At 39.1% G+C, this 25,176-nt stretch overlaps 1 protein-coding gene across 11 annotated transcripts in view; it reads left to right on the top strand.

The window, feature by feature from the left end:
• Positions 1-250: 250 nt before the first annotated feature.
• Positions 251-25,176, top strand: part of KIF16B (kinesin family member 16B) — a 146,982-nt gene continuing 122,056 nt past the window's right edge. For 7 of the 11 annotated variants that reach the window (XR_011140542.1, XR_011140541.1, XM_068940409.1 and 4 more), the window contains exons 1-4: positions 254-392; positions 16,473-16,542; positions 17,562-17,675; positions 24,200-24,316. Coding sequence is in view for 9 of the 11 variants with exons in the window: in XM_068940409.1 (XP_068796510.1) it covers positions 346-392; positions 16,473-16,542; positions 17,562-17,675; positions 24,200-24,316 (348 nt within the window). In the remaining 2 variants the exon portion in view is untranslated. Of the gene's footprint in view, positions 393-16,472; positions 16,543-17,561; positions 17,676-24,199; positions 24,317-25,176 lie in introns of all 11 variants that reach the window. The other 4 variants (XM_068940410.1, XM_068940405.1, XM_068940406.1 and 1 more) reach the window with 2 other exon arrangements.

The following is a 25,176-nucleotide window of genomic DNA, read 5'->3' on the forward strand; positions in this document are numbered from 1 at the left end:
CGGAGCGTCCTCCCCCTCGGCCAGCGCTCACCTCCCGCCTTCCTCCTCCCTCCTCCTCCTCCTCGCGCCGCACAGGCCGAAGGGCGGCGCCGCGCGCGGCCGGCAGCAGCAACGCCTTCTGCCGCTGTTTGTCCCCGCTGTGCCCCCGTAGCAGCCCCGCGGGGAAGGCCGTTGCGGGGGCTCGCGCGGTCGCCATAGCGACATGGCCTAGGCGGTGGTGGCGGCGGCGGGCGGGGCGCGGGGTCGCGGCGGCGGCGAGGGCCGGGGCGGGGCCAGGCCGAGCCGGGCCGGGCCGGGCCGGCGGCAGGAGCCGGTGCGGGGCGAGCGTCCCGGCAGGGATGAGCCATGGCGTCGGTGAAGGTGGCGGTGCGAGTGAGGCCTATGAACCGCAGGTGAGTGGCGCCCCGCGGCGGGGCCCGGCCGTGCCCTGCGCCCCCTCCCCTGGCCCGGCCTGGCCCGGCCCGGCCCGGCGGCTGTCCGTCTGCTCGCTCCTGCCCCACCGCCTCTGTGAACCCGCACACGTAGCCCCGCCGTCTGCCGGGCTGGAGCGCCAAGGAAGCGCGGCGAGGAGTCCTGTGCTGCTCTGAGCGCGCAGGGCGCAGCCCGCGGAGCCGTGGGTCACCGAGTGCCCGCTCCGTCCGGAAGCCGTGCAAGTTCGAGATGTGTGCGACTCAAAACTGACAAAGCACGTCGCACCTGCACCGGCTGTCACAGCCATTAAAGTGATGGAGTTCGGGCGAAAACTCTGCCTGAGACTTCCAAGGGTTTCTTGGCATGCAGCAGAATGATTCTGCGCTGCAAGAGCTTCTTTGGAAGTGATTGCTGGTGAATCCTTTACCTCTTTGGCAGGCTGAGAAATACCCTCCCCCCAAAAAAGAAAGCTGAGTCTGTCGTGGTCTTAAGTATTGGTTTGTATGATCTTTTTGTAATTAGAAAAAGGTTGCTTTGATGCAGATAAGAAACTACTGAGGGTCAAGGAGCTGTCAACAATATACAATCAAGCCTCTACAGTGTAAAATAAATTTACTTGTTCGTTTCATCTGAAACTGTCCAGCCTACTTACAAGAGGCATGTAGTTGCCTAGTTCAGTTGTAACACCAGCTTTGGTGGAAGAGCCCTTATGGTAAAGGTTCTTAGTAGGCTACATGAGCTTGATGTTAAATAGATGCTTAGATGCTGTCTGGCCCGTTTAGTGTGTTGACGAGAGTTTATCCTCTGCTTCTTGAAATGTGTCTAGGAAATAAATACCACTTTTTTCTGATAGAATAAATGTGTAATATGCACAGTAAAGTAGCTTAAATTACATCGTTAAAAATTAAAGAGCCACATACAGTAAATTCAGCAGACTCTACTGGCAATGCTTGTTTTTGTTTTCTTGGTCTGGAATGAGGTAGCCAATTAAAACACAAAGTTTAAAAGTTTTAAAAGCACAAACAATCAGACTCCTACTATTCTTTTAATTTAGTCTGATTCAAATAATTCTTAAAAAAATTAGTTCATGAAGTTTTGAAAAATCTGTACAGCTCTTTTCAATGGGGGAGGAAAAAAAGCATATAGATTGGAAGACGAAAATATTGCAGATTAGCAGTTTCAAATAGTTTTTCTTAGGCGGTCTGATGAAGCTGAGTGGTTAGAGTTCAGGGCTGGCAAGCAATCTTGTCACTCCCTCCCACCTCCCATCAATTTAATGTATGACTCTTACCAAGTTTTAAAATTATTCTATCTATTGACTTCACTTTCCCTTTAAGAAGCTCTGACAACAAGCAGCGTAGGACTTTAAAGTATTATTAAGACTTGTTATTTTTATTGTTTTGGTAGCAAGTGAGAGTTTCATTTGTGGTCTAGAACTGCAATGTGCTGAGAGACAGAAAAGATGGGGAAGTGAAAAGCATGTGGTAGAATGGAAAAGGGGTGGTGTTTGTGATAGACAGTGGAAACACCAGCTGATAGCGTGCATGGAAGTTTTCAAGTATTGTAGCAAAAGGCTATTACAGACAATGTCTCTGGACCCGGTATCTGGATTGCATGTGAGAGGATAGCTGGAAGGGGGCTGGCTCAGAGTACCTAGACAAATGAAGAAAATGATGTGTAATGCGATAGAAAAGGAAGAGCCTAAGAGCAGGGCAGACAGAGAGGTGAGGTGGTCAAAGTGGTGAGCCAAGAAAGTAATCCTTGACACAGTGTTCAGAGCAGTTGTGAGTGGGCTGTGAAAAATTTTATTCTGGAAATTACAAAGTTTCTAATTAGGAAATAAACTGCGAAGAGCCTTCCAGTTAAAGCTGTTAAAAGCTTGCTATCTGTAGGGTGGTGCTTGATGTTTATAAAATGTGTATCAGACAACTGAATTGAATGACATGGAGTGTTTCTTTTTAGTCTTTGTGTTTAGACACGCGGTTGCTGTTTGGTGTGGCTCTGAGTACCTCAGACCACTTTGGGAAATCAGTAGTGGTGCTGAAAGCTGTTGTTCAGTCAGTGGCGCTTTTCTTCTTTGGCCGGTACTGAACTGATGTGGTATTGTAGGTGCTATAGGTGCTGTCCTTAAGGATGCTGTAAAACAGAGATCCTAAACCTTAGGGGATCCAGTGGCTTTTTCCATTGCAATCGTGAAGGTATTATGAACCGCAAGCCAAGAACAGTAATCACAGCTTATATTAGTTTCCTTTGTGCATGTCTCCTCCTAAGTTATTCTGCCTTTCCCTTTACGGATTGTTGCAGTAAGCACTGCAGTATTTTATAGAAGAGGGGATTTTCTGTCAACTCAAAGGAACTTACAAATTGGGTGTTTATTCTGTAGCACTTATTTCCACAATCTTTAACATGGTGCTATGTGGAGTTAAGTTTAACTTCTTGTGTGTCAGTAAATTGGGTTTGTTTTAAGCCTAATCATACAATGCAGCTTATTTCATGAATCATTTTTAATTAGAGAAGACAGAGGTAATGAATGGTTGTTGGTAAGACTCATGCATTATGGAGCAGTTGCACTATGTGCTGTCATAACACTATTAACTGTGTAATAGGTCATGAACATAGGTGTCTTGGAATGAATCATGTGACAGGGAGGGAGGGAGGTGTTGTTGTAGGGCAGCGTGCTATTCCAGTGCTTAGATGACAAACTTCAATGTATATACATTTTTTTTCCCTGCTGTGATTTGCTTTCAGTAGTCTCTTTCTCTGCCTTGACCTGAAGGGAATTTGTTTGTTTCAAAGCCTTTGACCGTTTTCTAAAAATAGTTAGCATCTCAAATTGTGTCACTTACACCAGAGGTTTTTGAGTGTATTTCTAAATACTGTAATTCAGTCTATGTCTAATGACTTTACAGTTACTTCTTTGAAACCGGTTATAAGTGTGAGTTTAGAAAGTTTAGTTAATTGGTGAATCTCCCATTTACCCTTTGCTTTTCCTAATTCAGTACAGAATTGCAAAGACAGCCTTTCAGTTTGTGCGTACATTTCAGTGTTTCTGTAAAATCGCTACATATCTGTTAGTCAGCAGATTAGGTTTTCTTTCTGGAGTAGAAATCTAGAGGATGTTAAATTTGGCAAGTTAATGGTTTGGCCGTCACTCATTTATTTGTAAGGTTGATTTTCCAAAACAGCTGTTAGGCATGTTCATTTATTGTCTTATAATCTGGATGACTTGACTGGAGAATCCTATATCTGGTCTCACAAAATACGGAGTTTCTTGTCAAGATTCTGTCATTAGTCAGAATAGCTGTTTTCTGGACAAAAAGATGAGATTATAGAGAAGTGCTATAGACTTCAAGGCACTCCTGTGCATCTCGTGGGCAGACTTGTTTGGACTCTGGGTTCCTGGACACTGTCTTCTCAGGTGTTTGGGATCATGTTTAGTCTATGCTAGTTCGAGGTCTTTGTTTTGTGTTATGCACTTTATCTGCACAGTTCAAGTAAATAAATTGCTTTACATGCATCTGTTTAGAGTCTTTTAAGAAACAATGAGGGGATAATCCCTTTTTCCTTCCATTTTACATCAAGTTTTCTTTCCATGGAAGCCAGAAATCAATTAATACTCAGGAAAGTTACCTTTGCACTTTTTTTGTCAGTTAAATAAAACTATCTAGAACGTATTGACTAAGTAAGAGAATGTTTAGATGTTTAATAAAGGAAATATTATCTGAAAGAATCAAGTTGATATTACTAATTCTTATACTCTTCAGTTGCTTACACCTGATAGGTCTAACTGCTTGTTTTTTAATTCATGAAGTAATAGAGGAAAACTTACCTTCTCTGATTTTTAACCTTTTAAAATCTGTTAAAGACTAATTATTGAATTAAACTAGTTGAGTAAACTAAACGAAGATCATATGCTTTCTGTACCTGAGGAAGATGCAGGTGACATCAGAATGTGGTTTACACTGCAGTAAAATCTTGTGCCCTGTGCTTAACCGGTGGTCTCAACAGTTTTAAACGTTTATTTAAATGAGCTGTAAACACTTTCCCACAGCTATGTCCTTATTTTTAATCGAAAGAAGCAGAAATTCTAATTTGATTTTAAATGAGCAATTTTTAACATTGCACTCACACTCCTTGGATTTGCTATCTAAACTAAACTGACTGATAGGGATGGCAGAAATTCATGCCAGCAGCTATAGTGCTCTACATGGTTGTATAATCATTCACAATTACTATCCAAAGATGAACGGCTTTTATGTTTGATACTGGTAAAAAATAGAGAATATGTTTTACTGCTTAGACAAGGCTTTTATGTGACTCTGGGATTTGTTTGGATTAAAGCCATGCCAATACTGATAATTTAATCGTGTAGAATGTATTTGTGGATTATCCATTAGACATAAGGATGTCCTTGTTGATTTTACATTTTTATGTCTCTCAGTGATGCTTATAAGTCGAAGTAACTCCTCTGCTTTCAGGACTGGAGTCTGACAACCCTGGGAAGTTTAAGAGCAACATTATGTTATCTTTAAAAATAACTGCTTCTGCAATTCAAGCCATAGTATCAATAGCAGAGTTGTCTACAGCTCAATTTGATATAGCAGTGCAAGGGACAGATATGGAAAACAAGCTGTTTCATTTACAAGAAACATGTGACTAGAGTGTTTTTTGTACCGGCAGACAGAGACAAACGAGAATACAGTGAGAGGCAACTGAAATCTTAATTTCCACTCTTAATGTTTAGAAGTAGTTTAGTTAGGAGCTTACTGGTAGTATTAAAGTTATTCTTATCTTTGTGTACTTTTTTTGAATTGAGAAGGGAAGCAAAAGAAATATGTGGAGAGCTAACTTTATAGAATTCCTAATGCAGGCAAGAGAGGAATGAATTGGTGTCTCATGATAAATTGCTGTGTCTAAAATATATGGTAGTATGGTTATCTTTCATTTTCATGAAAGATGGAGTGTTTTGACAATATATGTGCGTACTTATTACATTGGTATAAAACAGGTAGAGTGAGAAAAGATGGAATGATTGCAAGCAAGGACACCAAAAGTTAAATATGTTTTTCTCTGAAGCACATGGTGAAATTTTTGATGCATCTATTTCCAAGCATTGATTGTCAGTTGTTGTTCTTAAGAGATATCAAGAGTGATAGGAGAAACATAACTCAAAGCTTGAATGTGGCTAAGCATTGCAATACTGATGTCACTCACTTTCTAAACTACAGTACCATTGAGTAAAGTCATTTATCAGCAAGTTCAGTTAGATATTTCTTATGTTAACTCTTTGAATTTTTGTTTTAAGGATGGTGCTTGTGATTTGATTTATAATCATATACAATTTCTCTCTTATAAAGAGAAGTTGAAAGATCCATAAGGATAGTTGAGGATCTGGTGTGCCAAAGGTAGATGTACCTCTGTCTTGCCTCTTTCCTTATATACAGGTGAGTCCGAGTCCAATAAAAAACTACTTTGATGTGGAGTTGGCAGGATAAACTAACTATTCTGAGTGAGGCTTTTTTTGCCTTGCCCTATTTATGTCCAAAATCTTGAACACATATAATGACCTCCAGCATTTTTTTTTTCCTTTGGGAAAATTTTCACATGGATACACCTTTTCCCTGAAAAGTAAGCCATGCATATAGGTAATGACTTTCATCAGTATGCTACTTCTGCTTTTGGTGTTGGAACAGTTCCTAAAGCTGTAGACTCTGATCTTAGGTTTTGGGTCTATGTAAAGTTGACGCTAAGAGGACATCTGGTCTGAAATTAAAAGTGGTTTTGGTTTCATAAGGTACATGGAGGAATGTTCTATCTTCTGTTTATTACCTCTGACCTCCTCAAGAGAAGCAAACAGTAGTAAGAGTTTTATTTTACAACATGATCACTCTCACCTCCTTACAGGAGGTCCCGTAGTAACAGAAGAACCAGGGGAGTGACTGTCAGCATGACAACATACGCTTCATCTGTCCTTAATAATCACGATCTTTTAACTAACCTGAGTGAAGGTGTGCTTAACGGACTGGTTATGCTTGTTAACACAGTGGTTATTGCCACATTCCCAAGTGAAGTTAAGAGCGCTGGGGCTGCTTAATTAGTTTGTTCTTGGGAGCTAAGCACAGTGAGGCTGCCAGAGGACACGCGCAAATACAAAAATCTAGTACTTTTTTCAACTGTGATGAAAAAGTATAGAATCTGATCAATGTTTTCACTGTAGTTGAAATGAAATGACCATTGTATGGTCATGCTATCTGCTTGTTTGAAGTCTAGAACTCTGAGAGAAACTAAGAAAGAGAGGTAGATAGGAAAAATGATTGGGCCTGCTCTAAAAAAACTGCCTATCCCTGAGTCTGATGGTATCTGACCAGTGCTAGGGATGGTTCTGCCTGTTAAAAGCAGCAAGAACGGACGTTCTTCAGGCACAGGTACCAACAATGACATAAACTCTTGTAATTACATAAAAATTCCCTCAAAAATGATAAAAGTGAAGTCTTAATGATGGTAGCTTGTGACTGTTGTCATTGCAGTTTATAGTTTTGGAATGAATGTGCAAATGAACTAATAGTGTTTGCTAGGAAACACAGGTGGTATGTATTGTGGAGTTTTCCTAAATGTCATCTAAGGAGATTGTATATTTGAGGAAGGGATGCAGTAAGTTGTGTTATAAGGTTGCAAGCAGACCATTTGAAGACTGAGGAAGAAGACTGGAGATTTTGCTGCTCTGTGCAAGGCAAATGGAAGTAGAAACCACATCTTGCTCTCAGCAGACCATTGACTGAAACTTAGAAGGACTGGAGAGGGAAAACATGCAGAAGAGCATGGTAGGCTGAGAGGAAAGTCTAGATTAATGGTGGCAAGAATAAGCAAGAAGTGACAGAAATCTTCTAATCACTATGGTAATATGGGAGACAGTCTTTAAGCTTTAAGGTTTTTTGTTTAAGGATAGTAGTAGATAGAGTTCAGCATTGGTTATGTAGGAATGCAAGAAGAGGTGGCTGTGAATGAGGAGGAAAAAACCCCCAAGTTATTTTTCTCAGCAATATAAAGAGAACTTTGCAAATGTAAAACAGTATAGTCACTCTCTTGAAGAGTTTGAATAACAAGCAGTCTAGCCATACGTTTCCTAAGGGATGATAAAATGGAACATTGAATGGCTGGGTTAATGAATCTGATTTAATGAGAAGGGAGCCTTTGCTAACATGGGAAGTAAATCTCAGAGAAGCCAATACCAAGGATGATAGTTGGCTGAGGACTTGGATGCCGTAGATCAGGATATTCTAGAAAAACCTGTGCTGTAGACTTTTCCATAATAGAAAGTCTCAGCAATTCTGAAGCAAACTGAAACTTAGTGGGTAACAAGCCATAAAGAATGCCAGCACTCTCTGGTTTTCTGTTTCTTCACCTGTGTTAAAATACATGGTCTTCTGAACACCAATGGCTTGTGGCTTACCTCCGTCCTCTTTTCTTTCCCTACCCTTTCCTCTCTTGTTAATATTTGAAGTTTTTGCGTAGAACCCAAGACTTTGAACTTAAGAATGTGGTATGATCAGTGTGGTTCTTACTTGCAAATACTATTCACAGCCAAAGACAGAAGTTACTTTCCATGCTTACCGCAGTGAGCCTCTATATCAATATCTTTTTAAGTTCAATTTTGAGAACCTCCTTATTTGAATTATGTTGGAAAAGATCAACAAAAATGACTGGAATCATTATTCAAAAAAGATTGAGCTAAATGTGTACTTTATATGTTATGACTGCCAGAAAAGATTAGGAGATGCAAATCTAGAAATATTTATAGAGTTTAAATGTTGAAAAGAGGAATTAATTATTTGGTTAAGGCTCTTTCATAATATCTTGGGAGTAATGGGATGAAGCTAATAATGGAACAGCTTAAAATGTATCTAAGGAATTACTGCTTAATGAGATAGTTTAGGCTGTGGAATAGTCTCTCAAGGGGAATGCAAGCCCAGGCAGTTGGGAAGACTTAATTCCTTTGAAGAAAGTTATTATAGAAAATGATCTTGCATGAATGGGAAGGTGAGACTAGACCTAGAGGACTTTTAAGTAGCCTCTGCTTTTGCCATTCTACCTCTGACTTCCTCTGCGGTTGTTTTTTTCACAGGTTTTTAACACAGGACAGCTAATAAGCTGGATACACAATCTTTGAAACTGTATCTTGCCTTTCTCATGTATAAAGCTAGATGTGTCAGAGAGGGAGGGTCCCAAGTGCAGAGTTTTATCTTGATGTCAGTGAGCGGCAAAAGTAGAACTGACTTGACTGCTGTTGAAAGAGCTCTCAGGTGGACATGGTCCTGGGCAGCCTGCTCTAGGTGATCTCCAGAGGTCCTTTCCAACCTCAGCCACTCTGTGACTTGGCGACTCTGTGAGGTGTTTAAGCAAAATGCTGTGTTCCACTTAACTGAAGAGTTAATGGTTGGAACTGACAGTGAAGCTTGCAAAAACCATGAAAGAACAGGAAGCCCACATATATCCTCTGTTTACATATGCTTATTTTTCAGACCTTTTCAGTTCTTAATGCAAATACTTCAAAATTTTTCAAGCATGCAGGATTTGTCACAATTGCTACCCTGTTTCTTCTCTCCATAGCTTTGAAGAACAAAGACCTTCCAGTGCCAGTGTGGCTGGAGTATAATAGCAGTGTGGGCACATATGGGGCAACATGGTTAAACTTGCATCATTTACAAATTCTAAACCCCCAGACTTCACAATCATAAGCATTTTGAACTTAAACTAGTTTTGGAGTGGAATTTCTTAGTTCCTTTATTTCAATATTATCAAACACATTACCAGCTTATCTATATATGTTATATCACTACAAAGATGAATGATAAAATATTTTTAAACTCTGCTTTTTGTTGAGAACTCCCTGAGACCAGCAGAGAAAAGGATAACGGAGCTCTCTATGTTGTAACTTTCCTGATGAAATGTAGGGGGAGAAACATGAGTCTTTCAGTTTCTTAGTCTTTGTTTATTTGAAATTAAAACCAATTTTGAAATAAATGGGATTAGCACTGAGCTGTCTTAACATAACTGAGCTCTTGAACTAGAAGATTCTCAGAAGTTCGGGTATCTGAAAGGCAGGTATTGTTGGTAAGAACTGCTGACTGAGCTGAAGAGCCAAGTCCTTTATTTTGTATTAGCTATAAATACAAAGCCAGACTTATTTGCTGAAAGAGAGTCTTTCAGAGATCCCTAACATAAGAAGGGCATATGTGGCAGTAGACATCTTAATTGCTGATGGGCTAAAGTTCTTACTGTTCAAATCTCAAATGCTTCAACTCCCCCCTCCCCCTCAAAAAAATCTACTGAAGAAAACAAGGACACTGCAGGGCAGTAACTTAATTTCCTTGAATCAGGCTTTGCTTTTCTCAGGAGGTTAAGGAGATACTATATTTATGACTTGAAACAGCAGGAGTAGCAAAATAGTGAATGAGAAGAAACAACGTATTCAAAGCAAAATATCAGGTGGACTGAAAACCAAGGGTTCTAGAGAAACTTCATGATTGCGTAGTTAAGTACAGCAGAACTCCAGAATATCATTCAAGTCAACTTGGTTGCATCTGCGGTTGTGTTTTGCATTGCTTCTGTTAAAAAAGAAAAAAAGAAAGAAAAAAAGACCTTTGCTACACTTTTCTAAAGACTGACACCAGAAACATGTAAGAAGGGGTTCACTTGAGGATTTTTTTACCACTCTGAGAGCTATGCAGGACTGAGAACTGGTAAGAACATCGCTGAGCCTAATCTGTCACTACATCTATGCAGGTAAAATAGAAAAGTTGCAGTCAAGACAGCTTGCTGCTTGAAGCTTATGTGAATTTTTGAGCATGACATATGTGGATACAGTCAAATATATATAAATTTTTTGTAAGTCAGCTGTTGCTACTGATTCAAAAATTTGCTTACGTGGATACCCACTAGACCTAATCTGACTTGTTGGGAGGTGAAATCTACCCATAATGCTGTTAAAAGTCCAACTTCAGAAAGCACGTCAGGTACATGATTTAATGTAACGAATGGTCTGCATGTGTCATCACGAGTGTGCATAGCTCCCTGAGAAAAGCTAGCTATCATTTGACCTAGGACAGCACAAGGACGTCTGTACATTCATTTTCCAGGAGAGTCTTACTACTGTAGATTGAACTACTGCCTTTCGGTATTGTTGGTAAAATTTAATGTTGTGGCCGAAGGCATTTAATCTGGCTTGTCCTTCGTAAAAGAACAGATGCGTATGTACTAATATATAAAATAGGGGACTATTTCTATTTCTTGAGATGTAAAATACTTTCCTTGTTTCTGTTCTCTGAGTTTATTTTTTTTTTTTCAGTTGGGCTGTATAAGAAAAAAAAAAGTTTTTTCTGAGCATAGCAGAGCTCTTTGATATCATTATTTTATAAAGTTTACCAATGCTTTTCATAAACTGGTAACATAAAAGAGAATGTGGGTATCATTTTAAGCCAATAGTCTGCACTGGCAAATTATTGAGATTACGTTGATCACAGAAAACCGTGTGCCCACACAAAATGTGCTGTAAGACAATTTTTTTTTTAACGTATCAAATACATGCAGTTTCTTTCTCTTCCTGAGACACACTCATATCCATAGAAAGTTACTTCTTTTAACATCGGTCTCCAAGAAATTTCTCGGCTGTTTTCTTATCTGGCCTCTTGAGGTGAATCTTACGAGGCTGTGCAGCCTGTCAGTCAGTCAGTCAATTCACGTCCAGTAACTTTTGAACCTGTTGGCTGATGTTATCCAAATTTGACAGCTTAGTGGAGGTCTCAAAGCTATGTCGTTTAGAGAAAACGTGAGGTTGGTAAAAGTGAGTCTGCAGAGCCCTCCCAGCTGAGGGGGACTGCAGCCCTTACCAGCTCTTGGAGAATTCAGCTAGGAATGTACCCTCAAAAATAATCCACAGGACATCTGTTTTTATTCTAGTGATGCAGAGCGTGTCATTGTTCGCTTTTAGTCTGTATCAGTGTAAAGGTGGTTTCAGTGATTTAATTGTGACTTTGTGGATATGTCAGTCAAGAGTGCTGGGTTACTTTGAGCTAAGGATATATTGGACTATTGCCCTGCTACGCAGAGAACTGTATTTTTTCATAGGGAGTAAAATCACCTAGTATAGGTGACTCAACCCAGAGTGGATTCCCAAAATCTCAGGATTAAATCGGATTGCATGGCCTGTTCTGATTTTCATTCTCAGGTGTCCATGTGTTAAGACTATTTGAATTTGTTTATGAAAAAATATCTTTAACCTCAATAGCTGTGAAGATGTTTCATATACAGATGCTCAGGTTTTCCTTTTTGCTGAAACTAGATATGCTTTTTTTCAAATATTCACGTATTTTAAAATGATTTTTTATAAAAAATGATTTAGCAAGCATGTAATAAGTTAAAAATAAACAAAACTCTGGATAACCAAAAAAAAAAAAAAGAAATTATGTGATATTTCAGATTGCACCAATTGTAAGCAGCTTAGAACAATAGTCGGAATAGTTACTTTACTTTTCAGTGGTTGCAGAAAGTAACAAAAACTTCCTTGCAGAGTGGATTTTTGTTTGGCTTTTTAAAGCTTTTAGTTGAATTGAACCTTCCCCTTTTAAGAGTTACTCAAAGAGAGAAAAGTGCTCTTGGTCTGTGTAATTCAGTCAGGCATTAGGGCACAATGTACAATGTGCAGTTAGGGCATGACCAAGCTACAAGAAGAAGCTAAATTCTTTGTGACACACTTTGAGTTTGTTTTTTTAGTTAAATCTACCTTGAATTCTCCTGGGTATTAAGCAAGCACCATGCATTCACATTTTGATCCCAGAAATACACTTGGGTAGTGAGCAAGTAGAGTGGTAAAATTGGAAGTTCATAACACTGTACCTTAAAGATAAATACAAGAAGAAACAGACCTTTTTTTGGAAAGGAAAAGCCATTGAGTATGGTTGAGTTGCTTTAACTAAGTGCTATTCTGTTTCTGAATATCTGAAAAACAAAATCACACACCTGCTTTTGAGTAAAATCCTTTTCTCGTAGGTGTTCCATTAGATGTCTACAGTTAAGCGTGTTTCCAAGAGTATATTTTACAGACCCTCTTTTCATTTTGACATAGAGAGGCCCAGTAGGCAGTTTAGGTATTACCTGTGTGCTTAGCCACTGCAGCCCTGGAAGCCTGCTGAAGTAGGCTTTTGGACACCATATTCAGCAAAACTGTTGATTGCCCTTTTTATTTCTTTCCTTTTCATTTTTTTCTCCCACCTTCTGAAACACATCTTGTTCTTTCTGCTTTCTTCCCAGAAGTCATCCATCTGACACCACAACTGAGTACCATAGAGTGAATTTAATGGAAAACGTAATATAATTCCCCATGGGATAAGCTCTATTAAGTGCTCTAGCGTCAGAATAATACAAACAGTTTTATAGAAAGCCCTTCTCTATTTAAATAACGTATCCTGCCATTGAAGGACCTTAAAGATGAACTTGGAAATAAGACAATTTTTTTTTTCTTCTTTATGATAGTGATTTTCTAAAACTTCCCTTGCTCATACATTTGAACTAACAGTACTTTTCCATGTCCCACTCCCTTCTCTCTGTAGGAGGACCTTTAGAAAGTCTAGTGGAGCATTGGGTAAGTGACATAATGAAAGGGAGTAACTGGAAGTTACAAAGCAGGAAGAGCCTTTCTGCTTCGAAACCTGCAGATACTGTTAACATTTGACTGCCAGTAGTATGATTTGGACTAGATGCCCACGGAGTTGCAAAAACTGTTCTGGTCTTTGACCTGCAAATAGGCAGGGAACATAAGGGAAGGAGAAGACAAGGAAAGAAACCTGATTTAGATATATCTATATTGCAGTTTTTTCCATGAAGCTACTCTGGTTTGATGCGGCTTCTGAATCATCTTCAGTTTTAGGCCGCTCTTAATAGCCTGCGTATCCCTTGTAGTAAAGAGGAACTATTAAGTCGTTGCCCAAGCAAACTTTTTCTTGTGGTATCCCATTATAAGACACACATACTAGTTCTTTTAAGCATATCTTGTTACTGATGCTTATATTGTTCATATTAAAATGAAGTGCCGGTATTATTTGAAGTAGCTTTTCTGATTTTCCCTCATTCCTCTTAACTTCTAGATGACTAGCTGGATTTAGGAGTAGTAGAGGGTTAATACTAACACTCATTTGAGGTATTTCCTGATGTCTGTGCCAAGGAGCATGCTTGCTTGATAGTTTGGTGAGGAGCCAAGGGATCATGGGTTATGAGTTTCATTTCCTTGTGATCACAGAACTCTGCATGGTATATGAAATAGCAGTGAGGAAAGCCTGAAGGCTGGACTTGAGCACTAGTTTGTGAGCAGATTGGGCTTCAGAGGAAACGAGTGTTCTTAACTCAGCAAAGCGTTAATTGTGAACTGGTTTTGGCAGCCTGTCCCTTTACATTGCTTTGTAATGAAGTGAATGGAATTTGTGGGGGCGGGATGTCTTTGGTTGGTGGCTGGCACTTGTATCTAAACTGAGGTATGGCTCATGTCTTACATCGGTGCAGCTGGCTAGAATAGGATTCTTCTAGCCCTGAATGTTCTCAGAAAGGTGTCCAGAAATTGAAATCCAGCTGTTTACAGTTTGAACCTTTAATTAAGATGTAACTTTTAAAACTTTTTAAAAGGAACTCAGCCTTCTGCTGAACAGCATAAAAAGATTGTTTTGAAGCGATTATTGCTGTGCAAGCAATTGTTTTCTAAGGGATCCTGTCAAACTATTCATGTGTACAATAAATTGTACTCAATTTTTTCATATTAGAGTTAAACTTAGTATTTGATTTTAATATTTTCTCTTGTTAATTTTTTTCACTTACCTCAGGTTGGCCTGTTGATTCTGAGCATTCAGAATGTATTCCTTTTCCAGGTTGTCTTCTCCCTATCCTTCCCCTACAAAAATGCAGAATTCTGTTTATTTCCCTCTTTTCAGCTTGTGCCTTACAAGGCCTTTTTTTTGGAATTTGGAATCCTTATTTTATAATCTAAAAATATTTAGTAATGTTATTGTTAGTATGAGCACAAAAATTTACTGTCAGCTTCTTAAAAAATAGTGTGGGTCATCTCTGGGTATTACACTTTAAACATTTTGTATCCATTTTCTATTATTACCATAGTTTTAATTTTTGCAGTATAGAGAGCTGGCTAGGTTCAGGAATGAATGCACAAATACAGTTTTATTTTTCCCCCATGTACTTCTCAAGCCTGAAGAAATCCAGATAGAAAAGCGAAGATCCTGGCCCAAACTTCATCCCAACCTGGAATTCTTCCAAACTTTGTAGTGGAAACAGGTTACAAGTTATTTAAAATAAACTTTCATAATAAGACAGACTATATTTCATTGGGCAGGCTAGATCATGCCTTCCTTGAGCAAATAGTTGCTAATAGGTAGAGACTGCTGAGAAAGTAGGGTGAGTGGTAGCTAGGCACATGCTGCATTACCACTATGTCAAAATCTATTTCCTACTAAAAAGTACCATTGGAAACATCTGCTTCCTTTCCCTGTTTATCACCCATTACTATCTTCTAGTATTTCAGTCTCTAAGAGTAGACCTGGTTAAAGATGCTGAGGGTGATGTGAAAATGACAAAAAGGCATTTCTAGAGGCATGCCACTAATGTTTTTTCAATGGAAGATCTAAATTCAGATGTATAATTAATGCTGTAATTATTACAATTACGTATTTTATTAGCTTAGAAAATAACTTAATGTGTTGATATTTAAATAAGCACTTTTATTTGCTTAATCCTTATTCATTAATTCAGATTTTAAGATGGGTCTTGATTTTCTTTAGAATATCTACCTGACGACTGAGTGTAAATAGAGGGTAACTTTTCAGATTCAGCTGAGGAACGCAGAAGAAGAATTAAGTGGTTCATTGCGGTGCTTGGAAGAAAATGTCACACTAAAAAGCCTGAAACCAAGCCTTCTGTTAATGAGAAGTTTCTCTTTTTCGTTTTTTAAGTTGGCATAAGCAAATATCCAGTAATTGCTGAGATACTGTGCAATATAATAAAACAACACTTTTTTTTTCTTTAAAGCCCTCTACTTTCCTTTGTACCAGTCAAATGTACTAGTTTATCAGGTGACCTAGCAGATTTTTCTTAGTTTTGGAAGAAGAGTATCTGCTCGCGTTTGGTGATTGAGGTTTTGGTTCTTTTTTTTTTTTTTCATTTGCGTGTTTTTAATAACAAAGGAGATGATATGCTCAAGCTTGTCGTTCAAGAGCAGCCTGTTTAAACTAAATGTAGTTATAAAATACGTATTGCACTTCTGAGCAAACTTTTTTTAATGATATTTTGGAAACAGTCAGAAACAACTGTTATAACGTAGATGAGTGTGCATGAAAATACTTTCCAGCAACACTGTAATGGACTGCTGCAGAAATGGACTTTTTCTCCTGGAATTGTTGAATTTTGGGGAGCAGCAATGCTGTGTAACACTCCCTCAGTAGTTAGAACCTCTGTCTCCCACACTCCCATTCATTACAGCTTAAAAATATATTATGTACCCCACTTCTAAGAGAGTTTAAAATATTGGAGCTTTGAGTATTTATTATTTAGTCCCTTTTACCTAGACATTTGGGTAAATTGGGACTGCTGCTACCAGGATGGAGGTAAGAGGCTGGGATTTGTTTTATAATGCTATGTTTCAAAATTCTTTAGAGCCACGTAATTGACTTCTCTGGGCTTTGGATCAGACTACTTCAAATTAAGGACAAAACACTTAATTGACTTGCAGAGTCAGATTTCCAAAGTAGGTTTCTCCAAGCTGCTCCTTTGTTACTAGATGAAGGGATTTGCATTTGGAGGCAAGCCCGAGTACTTCAGGTATCTCTAATGACAATAAATAAGCATTGAAATAAAAGTGAAAAATGAAATAAATTATAAAATGAAAATGAAATAGAAATGGATTCACCTGATGAATTGACTGCGGCAAGCAATTTATTGAATAGCGATATGATTGTGAATAATTGTGATATGTTTTGTTCAACATACTCAAGTCTTATTTTTACTTTCAGGGAGAAAGACCTGAATGCAAAGTTTATTATTTCAATGGAAAAAAATAAAACAACGATCACAAACTTAAAGGTGAGTAAGCACAATTTAAAAAAGGAAATTCTAACCAAATAGCTGCCACAACATGACTGGACAAAACAGTGGTGCTCACTACAGTATACTGGGGGGGAACAGCCCTTAGTTTCTGAAATACTTAAACATTATTGAAGTAATTCTTTGGGAAAACAGGTTAAACTGTTACTAGTTGTACCACAGTTTTCTGAAAACCATTCTACAGATGGTATCGCATAGGTTTTTTTAAAGTATATGTTATTCTGGTCGTTACTTAGATGGAAGGTGAAAACGAACAATAGAAGAGAGGTATATGCCCAATAGCTATTAAACCTTCAGTTCGTCCGTAAAAGCAGTCTCCTGGCATTCCCATGAAAATGAACTAAACCCAAAGTACCCACCGCTTGCTATACTATTTGATGATATAATTTAACATTTCTCTCACCAAGAGAACTCATGCTCAACAAGTAGATACTTGCAAGATAGTTGCCAATGGGAAATATATAAAAAGGAATATCAGTACATAGTTGGTCTAGACTGATTCAGATAGCAGTGTATATCGCTAAGGCATATTGCTTACTGTCCTGTCTTGAGCATGATGGTAACCTTAAGCAGCAGGCCCATTTTAATTAACACTTGGCACTGAAATGGTATTCACAGTGCAGAGGTCTCTCTGGCTCGTATTGATTATACGTGCAGGATAATCCCTTATTATAAGCTGAATTTCATACGCAGGACTGACTTAACTAAACATAAGTATTGTGACAAAAATGCACTGTTGTGTTAGGATAAGTAAGCTAAAATTCAAAGAAAAAGTCATGCTGTGCTCTCCTTAGTGTGACTATGCCTTAATTCTGAAGGGTGTCTCTACTGCTAATTTTTTCACTCTTTTTGGAGCAGTAGGCTAACCTATCATTGCAGTTTTCTTACTGTGTGTAGTCTTATGTTAATTTTTTTTTTTGAATATTCTAAAATGTTTTTAAGTACCTCATTAGCATATATTGTACTAGCCCTTTTTTCTTTTTTTTTCCTTTTTATAGATACCAGAGGGTGGAACTGGAGACACAGGAAGAGAAAGAACAAAGACATTTACCTATGATTTTTCATATTTCTCAGCAGATAGTAAAAGTCCCAGCTTTGTGTGCCAAGAAACGGTAGGATTTCTAAATGTTAATAATTGATCTTTTCTGCCCCTTTTCTTTGGCCTGAAAGCATTCTTTGAAACATCTTTCCATTTGAAGTACAGTGTAATTTAGAAATTCCCTAGGTACCTGAGAGTTTGAATTTTGTTTTGATTTTCTTTTTTTAACTTACCTAACACTGTTAAGTGCTGATTTTTCTCACACAGCAGACTAAATGCCCTTTTTCTGGTTCTCTTGTCTGACTCGTCTTGTCTCGTGAGGTCAAGTTAGAAAATTTCTCTGAGCTATTTTGTGGGAGGAGGAACTAGATTTGGTTTTGAAAAGATTTTTTAAAAAATCACTTTTGAGAAACAAGTATACATCCTTAATTCATGTAGATGGGAACATTCTTCTTATGTAGTTGAAGTCTTTTTAGGAGTGAAAGGCTTAGACATTAATGAACCTGCTCAAAGGAGGTTCTTCTCTCGAGTACTCTTTCTTGGCTTAAGAAGGATAAAACTGCCATTCTTCCTACACACTCAGTAGAAAACATGATGATGTGAACTCTTTAAGTTCTAGGTTGGTAACCCCTTATACAAGCTTAAGGATGTGAGGAGAGTATCTTTCTTTTTCAAAAAAAATATTTTTTTCTGACCACAGCCTACATGCACATTATTTCTGATGCACCAATGTCTCTGCATAGCTATAAATCTAACTTTGAAATATAGGCTTTGTTTAGATGAAGAGATAGGCCCTCCCTGACCTTGCAGTTCGTATGAACGTTGGACCCTTTTGCTTTTTTCACACTCTGAAATGAAGTTATCTAATAAAATTCAAGTGTTTAACTATTCTTATCTTCTCTTTTGGCTTTGTGGACCTTAGGATACTATAATTAAGTATGCACTTCTTTCCTCTTAAAATAATGCAAGGGTTTGCTGAATATACCGTAAGCCAATTGGCTGCATACCTTTTTGGTACGTACCTCTTCTATACTGTAGTCCCAGAATTCGGGGATATTGGTTTGTCTAATCCTGAAAAGCCTGGGAATTAAAACTAATAAGAATAAAAAATAAGAATAAAAACTCAGTCTTCACTGCTAAGGCCAGTCCTGAGGAATTCCAGACCTTGGAGATGAGAGGAAGGCTGGAGAAAGGAAGACTCTCCCTTGGTCGAGGAGGATCAGCTTAGAGATCACGTAGGCAAACCTGACATCCACAAGTCCATGGGCCCTGATGGGATGCACCCACGAGTGCTGAGGGAGCTGGCGGATGTTATCGCTAGGCCACTCTCCATCCTCTTTGAAAGGTCCTGGAGATCAGGAGAGGTGCCTGAGGACTGGAAGAAAGCCAGCGTCACTCCAGTCTTCCAAAAGGGCAAGAAACAGGACCCAGGGAACTACAGGCCTGTCAGCCTCACCTCCGTCCCTGGAAAGGTGATGGAACAGCTCCTCCTGGAGGTCCTCATTAAGCATGTGGAGGACAAGAAGGTGATCAGGAGTAGTCAGCATGGATTCACCAAAGGGAAATCATGCTTGACCAATCTGATAGCCTTCTATGACAGAATGACTGGCTGGGTAGATGAGGGCAGAGCAGTGGATATTGTCTACCTGGACTTCAGCAAGGCTTTTGACACTGTCTCCCATCACATCCTCCTAGGTAAGCTCAGGAAGTGTGGGCTAGACGAGTGGACGGTGAGGTGAATTGAGAACTGGCTGGCTGGCCGAGCTCAGAGGGTTGTGGTGAATGGCGCAGAGTCAAGTTGGAGGCCTGTGGCTAGTGGTGTCCCCCAGGGGCTTATACTGGGTCCAGTCTTGTTCAATATATTCATCCATGACCTGGAGGAAGGGACAGAGTGCACCCTCAGCAAGTTTGCTGATGATCCTAAACTGGGGGGAGAGGCTAACACACCAGAAGACTGTGCTGCCATTCAGAGGGACCTGGACAGGCTGGAGAGGTGGGCGGAGAGGAACCTCATGAAGTTCAACAAAGGCAAGTGCAAGGTCCTGCACCTAGGCAGGAAGAACCCCATGCACCAGAACAGGCTGGGGGCTGACCTGCTGGAAAGCGGCTCTGCAGAAAGGGACCTGGTACTGCTGGCAGACAACAAGTTAAGCACGAGCCAGAAATGTGCCCTTGTGGCCAGGAGGGCCAATGGGATCCTGGGCTGCATTAGGCAGAGTGTTGCCAGCAGGTCGAGGGAGGGGATCCTGCCCCTCTACTCAGCCCTGGTGAGGCCTCACCTGGAGTACTGTGTCCAGTTCTGGGCTCCCCAGTACAAGAGAGACATGGCACTCCTGGAGAGGGTCCAGCACAGGGCTACCAAGATGATGAGGGGACTGGAGCATCTCTCCTGTGAAGAAAGGCTGAGAGAGCTGGGCCTGTTTAGCCTGGAGAAGAGAAGATTGAGAGGTGATCTGATCAATGTGTACAAGTTTCTGAAGGGGGAGTGTCAAGAGGATGAGGCCAGCCTCTTCTCCGTGGTGCCCAGCAACAGGACAAGAGGCAATGGGCACAAACTGAACCACAGGAAGTTCCATCTGAACCTGAGGAGAAACTTCTTGACTGTGAGGGTGACAGAGTACTGGAACAGGTTGCCCAGAGAGGTAGTGGAGTCTCCTTCGCTGGAGATTTTCAAAACCCGTCTGGATGTGATCCTGGGCAATATGCTCTAGAGGACCCTGCTTGAGCAGGGGGGTTGGACTAGATGATCTCCAGAGGTCCCTTCCAACCTAAACGATTCTGTGATTCTGTGAAAAAATAATTTTATGCCAGTTTTAAGTATTTATAAAAATGACTAGATTTGCCAATATAAATAATGATGTAATTGTTTGACAGGGAGTTCACACTTGAAATTTCTGCCATCAGTGCCAGCAGTAGACTCTCTTTTTCTGAAAACAATTTTCTTTATTTCTTAGAGTTAATAACAAGCATTTAATCCATACCTTTGGTCATATGTATTTTTAAACTTTATAGATTATTATTTCTTTATGAGTTTTTTCAGAAAGCATAGTTTTTGCTATATTCTCGGAAATATCCAGAGTTATACATGTGTTTGGGCGTTGATGTAGAAATATCCATATTACTTTAGCACTATGTGAAATTCAAGAAAAAGCGTGTTTGAACCCAATGATTGGAGCCCTAGTTCTTAGTGAACATTTTAAATCAAGTATTTCAGATCATATACCTTCATTAGATCTTTAGCAAATGCTTGAAGTTGAGCATATGTGTAGAGTTTTTTTTTTTTTTTAATTAAAGCAGCTTTGATAATGTATTTTTCTGCTCTGTTTCCGAGTAAAGCTTAAGATTTTTCATTGTGGTTCTGCAGACACCACAAATACCTACCTTAAGTTTGCATTGGGGTTGGTGAATTTCTCATAGAAGTTCATTGGGGTCTCCTTTTCAAATTACCTAGTTTCATGAGGATTCATACAGTTCTCAGTGACAGCTGGTTACCGTAGTGCTCACTTCTTCATCCAGATAAAGATGAGTACATGTGAATAAAGTATTATTAATGGTGTATGAATGCATGTTTGGAAAGGTCTGCAAAACTTACTATGGAATTAGTTACAGAAATTCTTCTTAAGCACTGAGTGGGGCTGATTATTAGTTTTATGGATATTTCATATTTTGAATTGCTTAGGCAGGTTGTTGATTCCCAACAGACCTGTGGAGGTTTTCTTGTTATTGGTGGTTTGTCTTTCCTTACTTGATTTGAGACACTTGTGGAAAGTAACTTAATACAAGAACTCATTAAAAAAGTACCAGGGAACAATTTCCATTGTGTTCTCTCTCTCTCTTTTCTTTTTTTTTTCTTTTTTTCCCCCAACATGTTAGACTGTTGCTGTTACCATGCAGTTTTGTTCTAGAATATGAATATGCTGTGAAATAGTGAAGTTAACTCTTGTTAAAAATAGCATTTGCAAAGGAAATTAGAATCAATGTAAATGGATCTCAAAATTGTATCCTGTGGTAATGTCCAGTTTCTATACCACTGTACTGTAAATGATAAAAATAGTTTCTCCCTTAATGGTGCTATTTTACCTCTGTTTCAGAGCTGATCTGGTTGAGACAAGATCAGTGTAGCTTGTCCACTGGCTTGAAGGAAAGAAGTGCCCGTATAAGGATAGTTGTAGCAGCCTTTAAGAAGCCTTTAGACTTTTTCTTTGGACCCTGAGCTTTATGGTTCGCAGTAGTGGTATGCTAACATCCTAGACACGACTTAGATGTCTGTATCCAATATTCTGCTATTACAGCATGCCCCACAATCCCAAACTGCTTCCTTGGTCCTGACTGGCAAAAATCACTGCTTCTCTTGTTCAGCCATAAAAATACTTTTGTCCTTATATCAAATATTGTGTTGAATGTCGTATGTATAGCACATTGCAAAACGGAAGGCATTTTAAAACAAAGGAAGTGCAAATTCTAAGCAAATGCTGCAGAAACTATTGTTTTGCTTGTGTTATTCATTTCATGTTTAATTGAAAGACTTTGTAGTTAAGCTCTTATCAAATTGCTGCAGAATTTCCAGTTTACTGCACAAGTGACAGAAGAAGGGTGCCTTTCACGTTCTTCTTGCTATGGAATAAAGCTATTCCTGAATGCTGGTAATGCAGACGTCTAGTATGCTTTGTTTATGATTGTTATATTTTCCCATTTAAAGGTAGAAAAATGATAAATGAAAGTCTGTCTAATATTACATGTCCCAGGTACTGAAAACTTTTTCAGGATGGTAGAACCAGAAAAGAAAGCTTGTTCTTTTAATGATACAGCAAGAAAGATGAAACTAATGCTAGTTTTCTGGAAAAGTATGGATGAAAATTGTGATGTATGTGTTCATAAAGCCCAATCTGAGCTAAACCCATAGAAAGGTTTTCCAAAAAATGAGAAGTTTCAATTTGTGCTGTGAGTGAAAGAAGTAGAGGTGGAAATGTTTAGGGAATAATGTTTTTACGTCTTTGTGACTGTGTAGGAAGACAGCTATGACAGCCTGTGTAGCCTAGAGAAATTATAGCTGGGGCCTGGATAAGACTGCAGGACGTAAATGCAGATGGGAATTTCAGGAAAGCTGCAGTCAAAATAGTAGTGCATAAAGACTTGATCCAGACAGGGAGATAAGTTAGACACTAAAAAAGTGAAAGAAGGAAAAAGTAAAACTGCAGGTACTCCTAAAGAAGGATTCAACTGAGATTACTTTCGAATGACAGGAGAAAGGAAAATCATGCTGCTTTGGCTGATCTTTATAGTCTTTGAGAAGTATGGTCAGGTACACTATTTTAACTTCCTTGCTCAAGGGAAGGTTGTTATTAAGTATTCTGAATGTATCCTTGCACTTGAGCATTAATGTTTAAAAAAATTGCCTACCACTCTTCCAAGGGAGGAGTAGCGTGACTATATTGTGTGTCTGCCCGTCTCTGTTAATTTGTTGTACACCTTGGGTAATGCAAACCACATATGCTGAGGCGTGGTGGCCAGATTATGTGAAGTAGCTATGAGATTGTTGGAAAGCATGTCTGGATTGGGAGACCCATATTGGTATTCTCACTGAGACAGAAGCTGTCTCAAGTGTTAGGTCTTGCCCGACAGGCTGGGGGATGGGTACGGGAGGAAGTGAGGGGTGATGGTGAGGAAGGGTTAGAAATCTGGGAGGGAAACTGGTAGTGAGAGCTGAACTTAGGTGAGAGCAGACCCACGTATTATGTGATGTTCCCAAAAGCAGGCAGAAAAATAGGAGCCCAAAAAAAGTACAAATGTTTTAGAGGACGGGTATATTGGGAACTTCTCTCGTGAGAGCATTATGCTATATTCTTTATAAAATTACAAGTAGTATAGAGGAATGGTGCTATAAGAGAAAAAAACTGTCATACTTATTCAGCTACACAGATTCTCCAAGAAGATGGGCTATTTCCAGTTTCAGGGGTAAATGTTCAGGGTAAGAGAGAAAGGGCTAGCTGAAATAAGAGGGTCGCCTGCTATTCAGAAAACACTTTTACATACATTTGGCAAAGATCAACCTAAAAAGTCCTATTACATAAAAACCAGTTAGGGAGGAAAAAAGGGCCAATTTCTTCTTGCACTTGATTAAGCAGGGGGGGGAAAAAAAAAGAAATATTAAATATGAAATGTACTGAAAGGATCAAGAAAACTTTTCCTTTTGAAAAGCAGGCATATATTTGCAGAACATTTAAAATTGTGAAAGATTCAAAAAGTAAGTAGATAGTATGGAAAAGTAGTAAATGAAGTGTCTGAGATTAGCTGAGAACTGGAGCTGTTGAAGGAATTGGGCTTTTTTGTGCTTCTAAATGTCAAGTAGATCTGTGAAAGAAGAGAAAGTAGAAAATATATTGTGACACTGCTATAAACTAAATATAGTAGTAAAAGTTCATATTTTTTGAAGTGTTTAATTTCTATCCTGAAATAAATATCACTGATTGATGCTGATGGCTTATACTGTGGTAGTTTAACATTATTATTGTTTAAAGTTTGCCATGCTGGACTGAAGATAATTTCCTCCCCCCCCCCCCCATCCTGTGGTCTTCAAAAAACTTTCTTTGTTTTTAGGTTTTCAAAAATCTTGGTACAGATGTTCTTAAATCTGCTTTTGAAGGTTATAATGCTTGTGTTTTTGCATATGGGCAGACTGGATCTGGAAAGTCCTACACTATGATGGGAAATGCGGTATGTCATATTTTGCAAATGTACATTTTTGTTCTGTAACAAGGCTTTGAGATTATGCTACTGTGAGAATGTGCTCTTATGGAATTATTATTACCTATCTCTCTGTATGCCATTGATTGCCCTTTCATCATAACTTATAGTTGTAATCAGAGATTCTAGAAGCTCCCTGTTTCTTCTGTAGCAAGATATTTACATTTGGAAGAAGTCTCTTTAAGGGATGCCCTGTTCTGTTGATCAAAAAGCTATCATTTTTGCTGTGTATCAGAACCACAAAATTCAAATGTCATTACTGCTTTTCCATGCCCGGGGTGAGGCAAGGAAGAAGATACTGATTTTGAGGGACTAAATGAACAGTCCCTTCTGAAAACATCTTTTTTTTTTTGGCCTCTTTTGAAGGCTTACAAAATTAAAATGGGTCCTTGACCCTTGCTTAGAAAAGGCTTTCAAGTGCAGAGTAGAAACTGGGAGTGAGAGTAGCTAAATTTAAGTTTCAACACACTATTATGGAATGATGCACTGATTTTGATTTGAAGGATTAAGTCCTGCTGAGCACTGCAGTGAAGAACCTGGAAGAGGGAGGTGTGATAGGAGGGGAACTTCACAGGTTGTGAGGCCAGAAAGGAGCACTTGTGTGTAATTACCTCCATGATTGCCCGAGGAGGGAAAGAACTCCCTGAACTGCTGAGGGTGGAGCAGTTTAAAAGAGCTGACTGATCACGTATGTCTATTTGCAAGGTAGCTTCTACAGATTTTATTCTCTTTTAGTCCTTGGGGAAAAATACAGCATGCCCTCTGCCAGCAGCAACGAAAAGGGGAAAGTTACCACTTCATTAGATAGATATCTCTTTGGAAACTGTAGT

Source organism: Struthio camelus, chromosome 3 (assembly GCF_040807025.1).
Source record: "Struthio camelus isolate bStrCam1 chromosome 3, bStrCam1.hap1, whole genome shotgun sequence".
In the NCBI taxonomy this organism is placed as follows: Eukaryota; Metazoa; Chordata; class Aves; order Struthioniformes; family Struthionidae; genus Struthio; species Struthio camelus.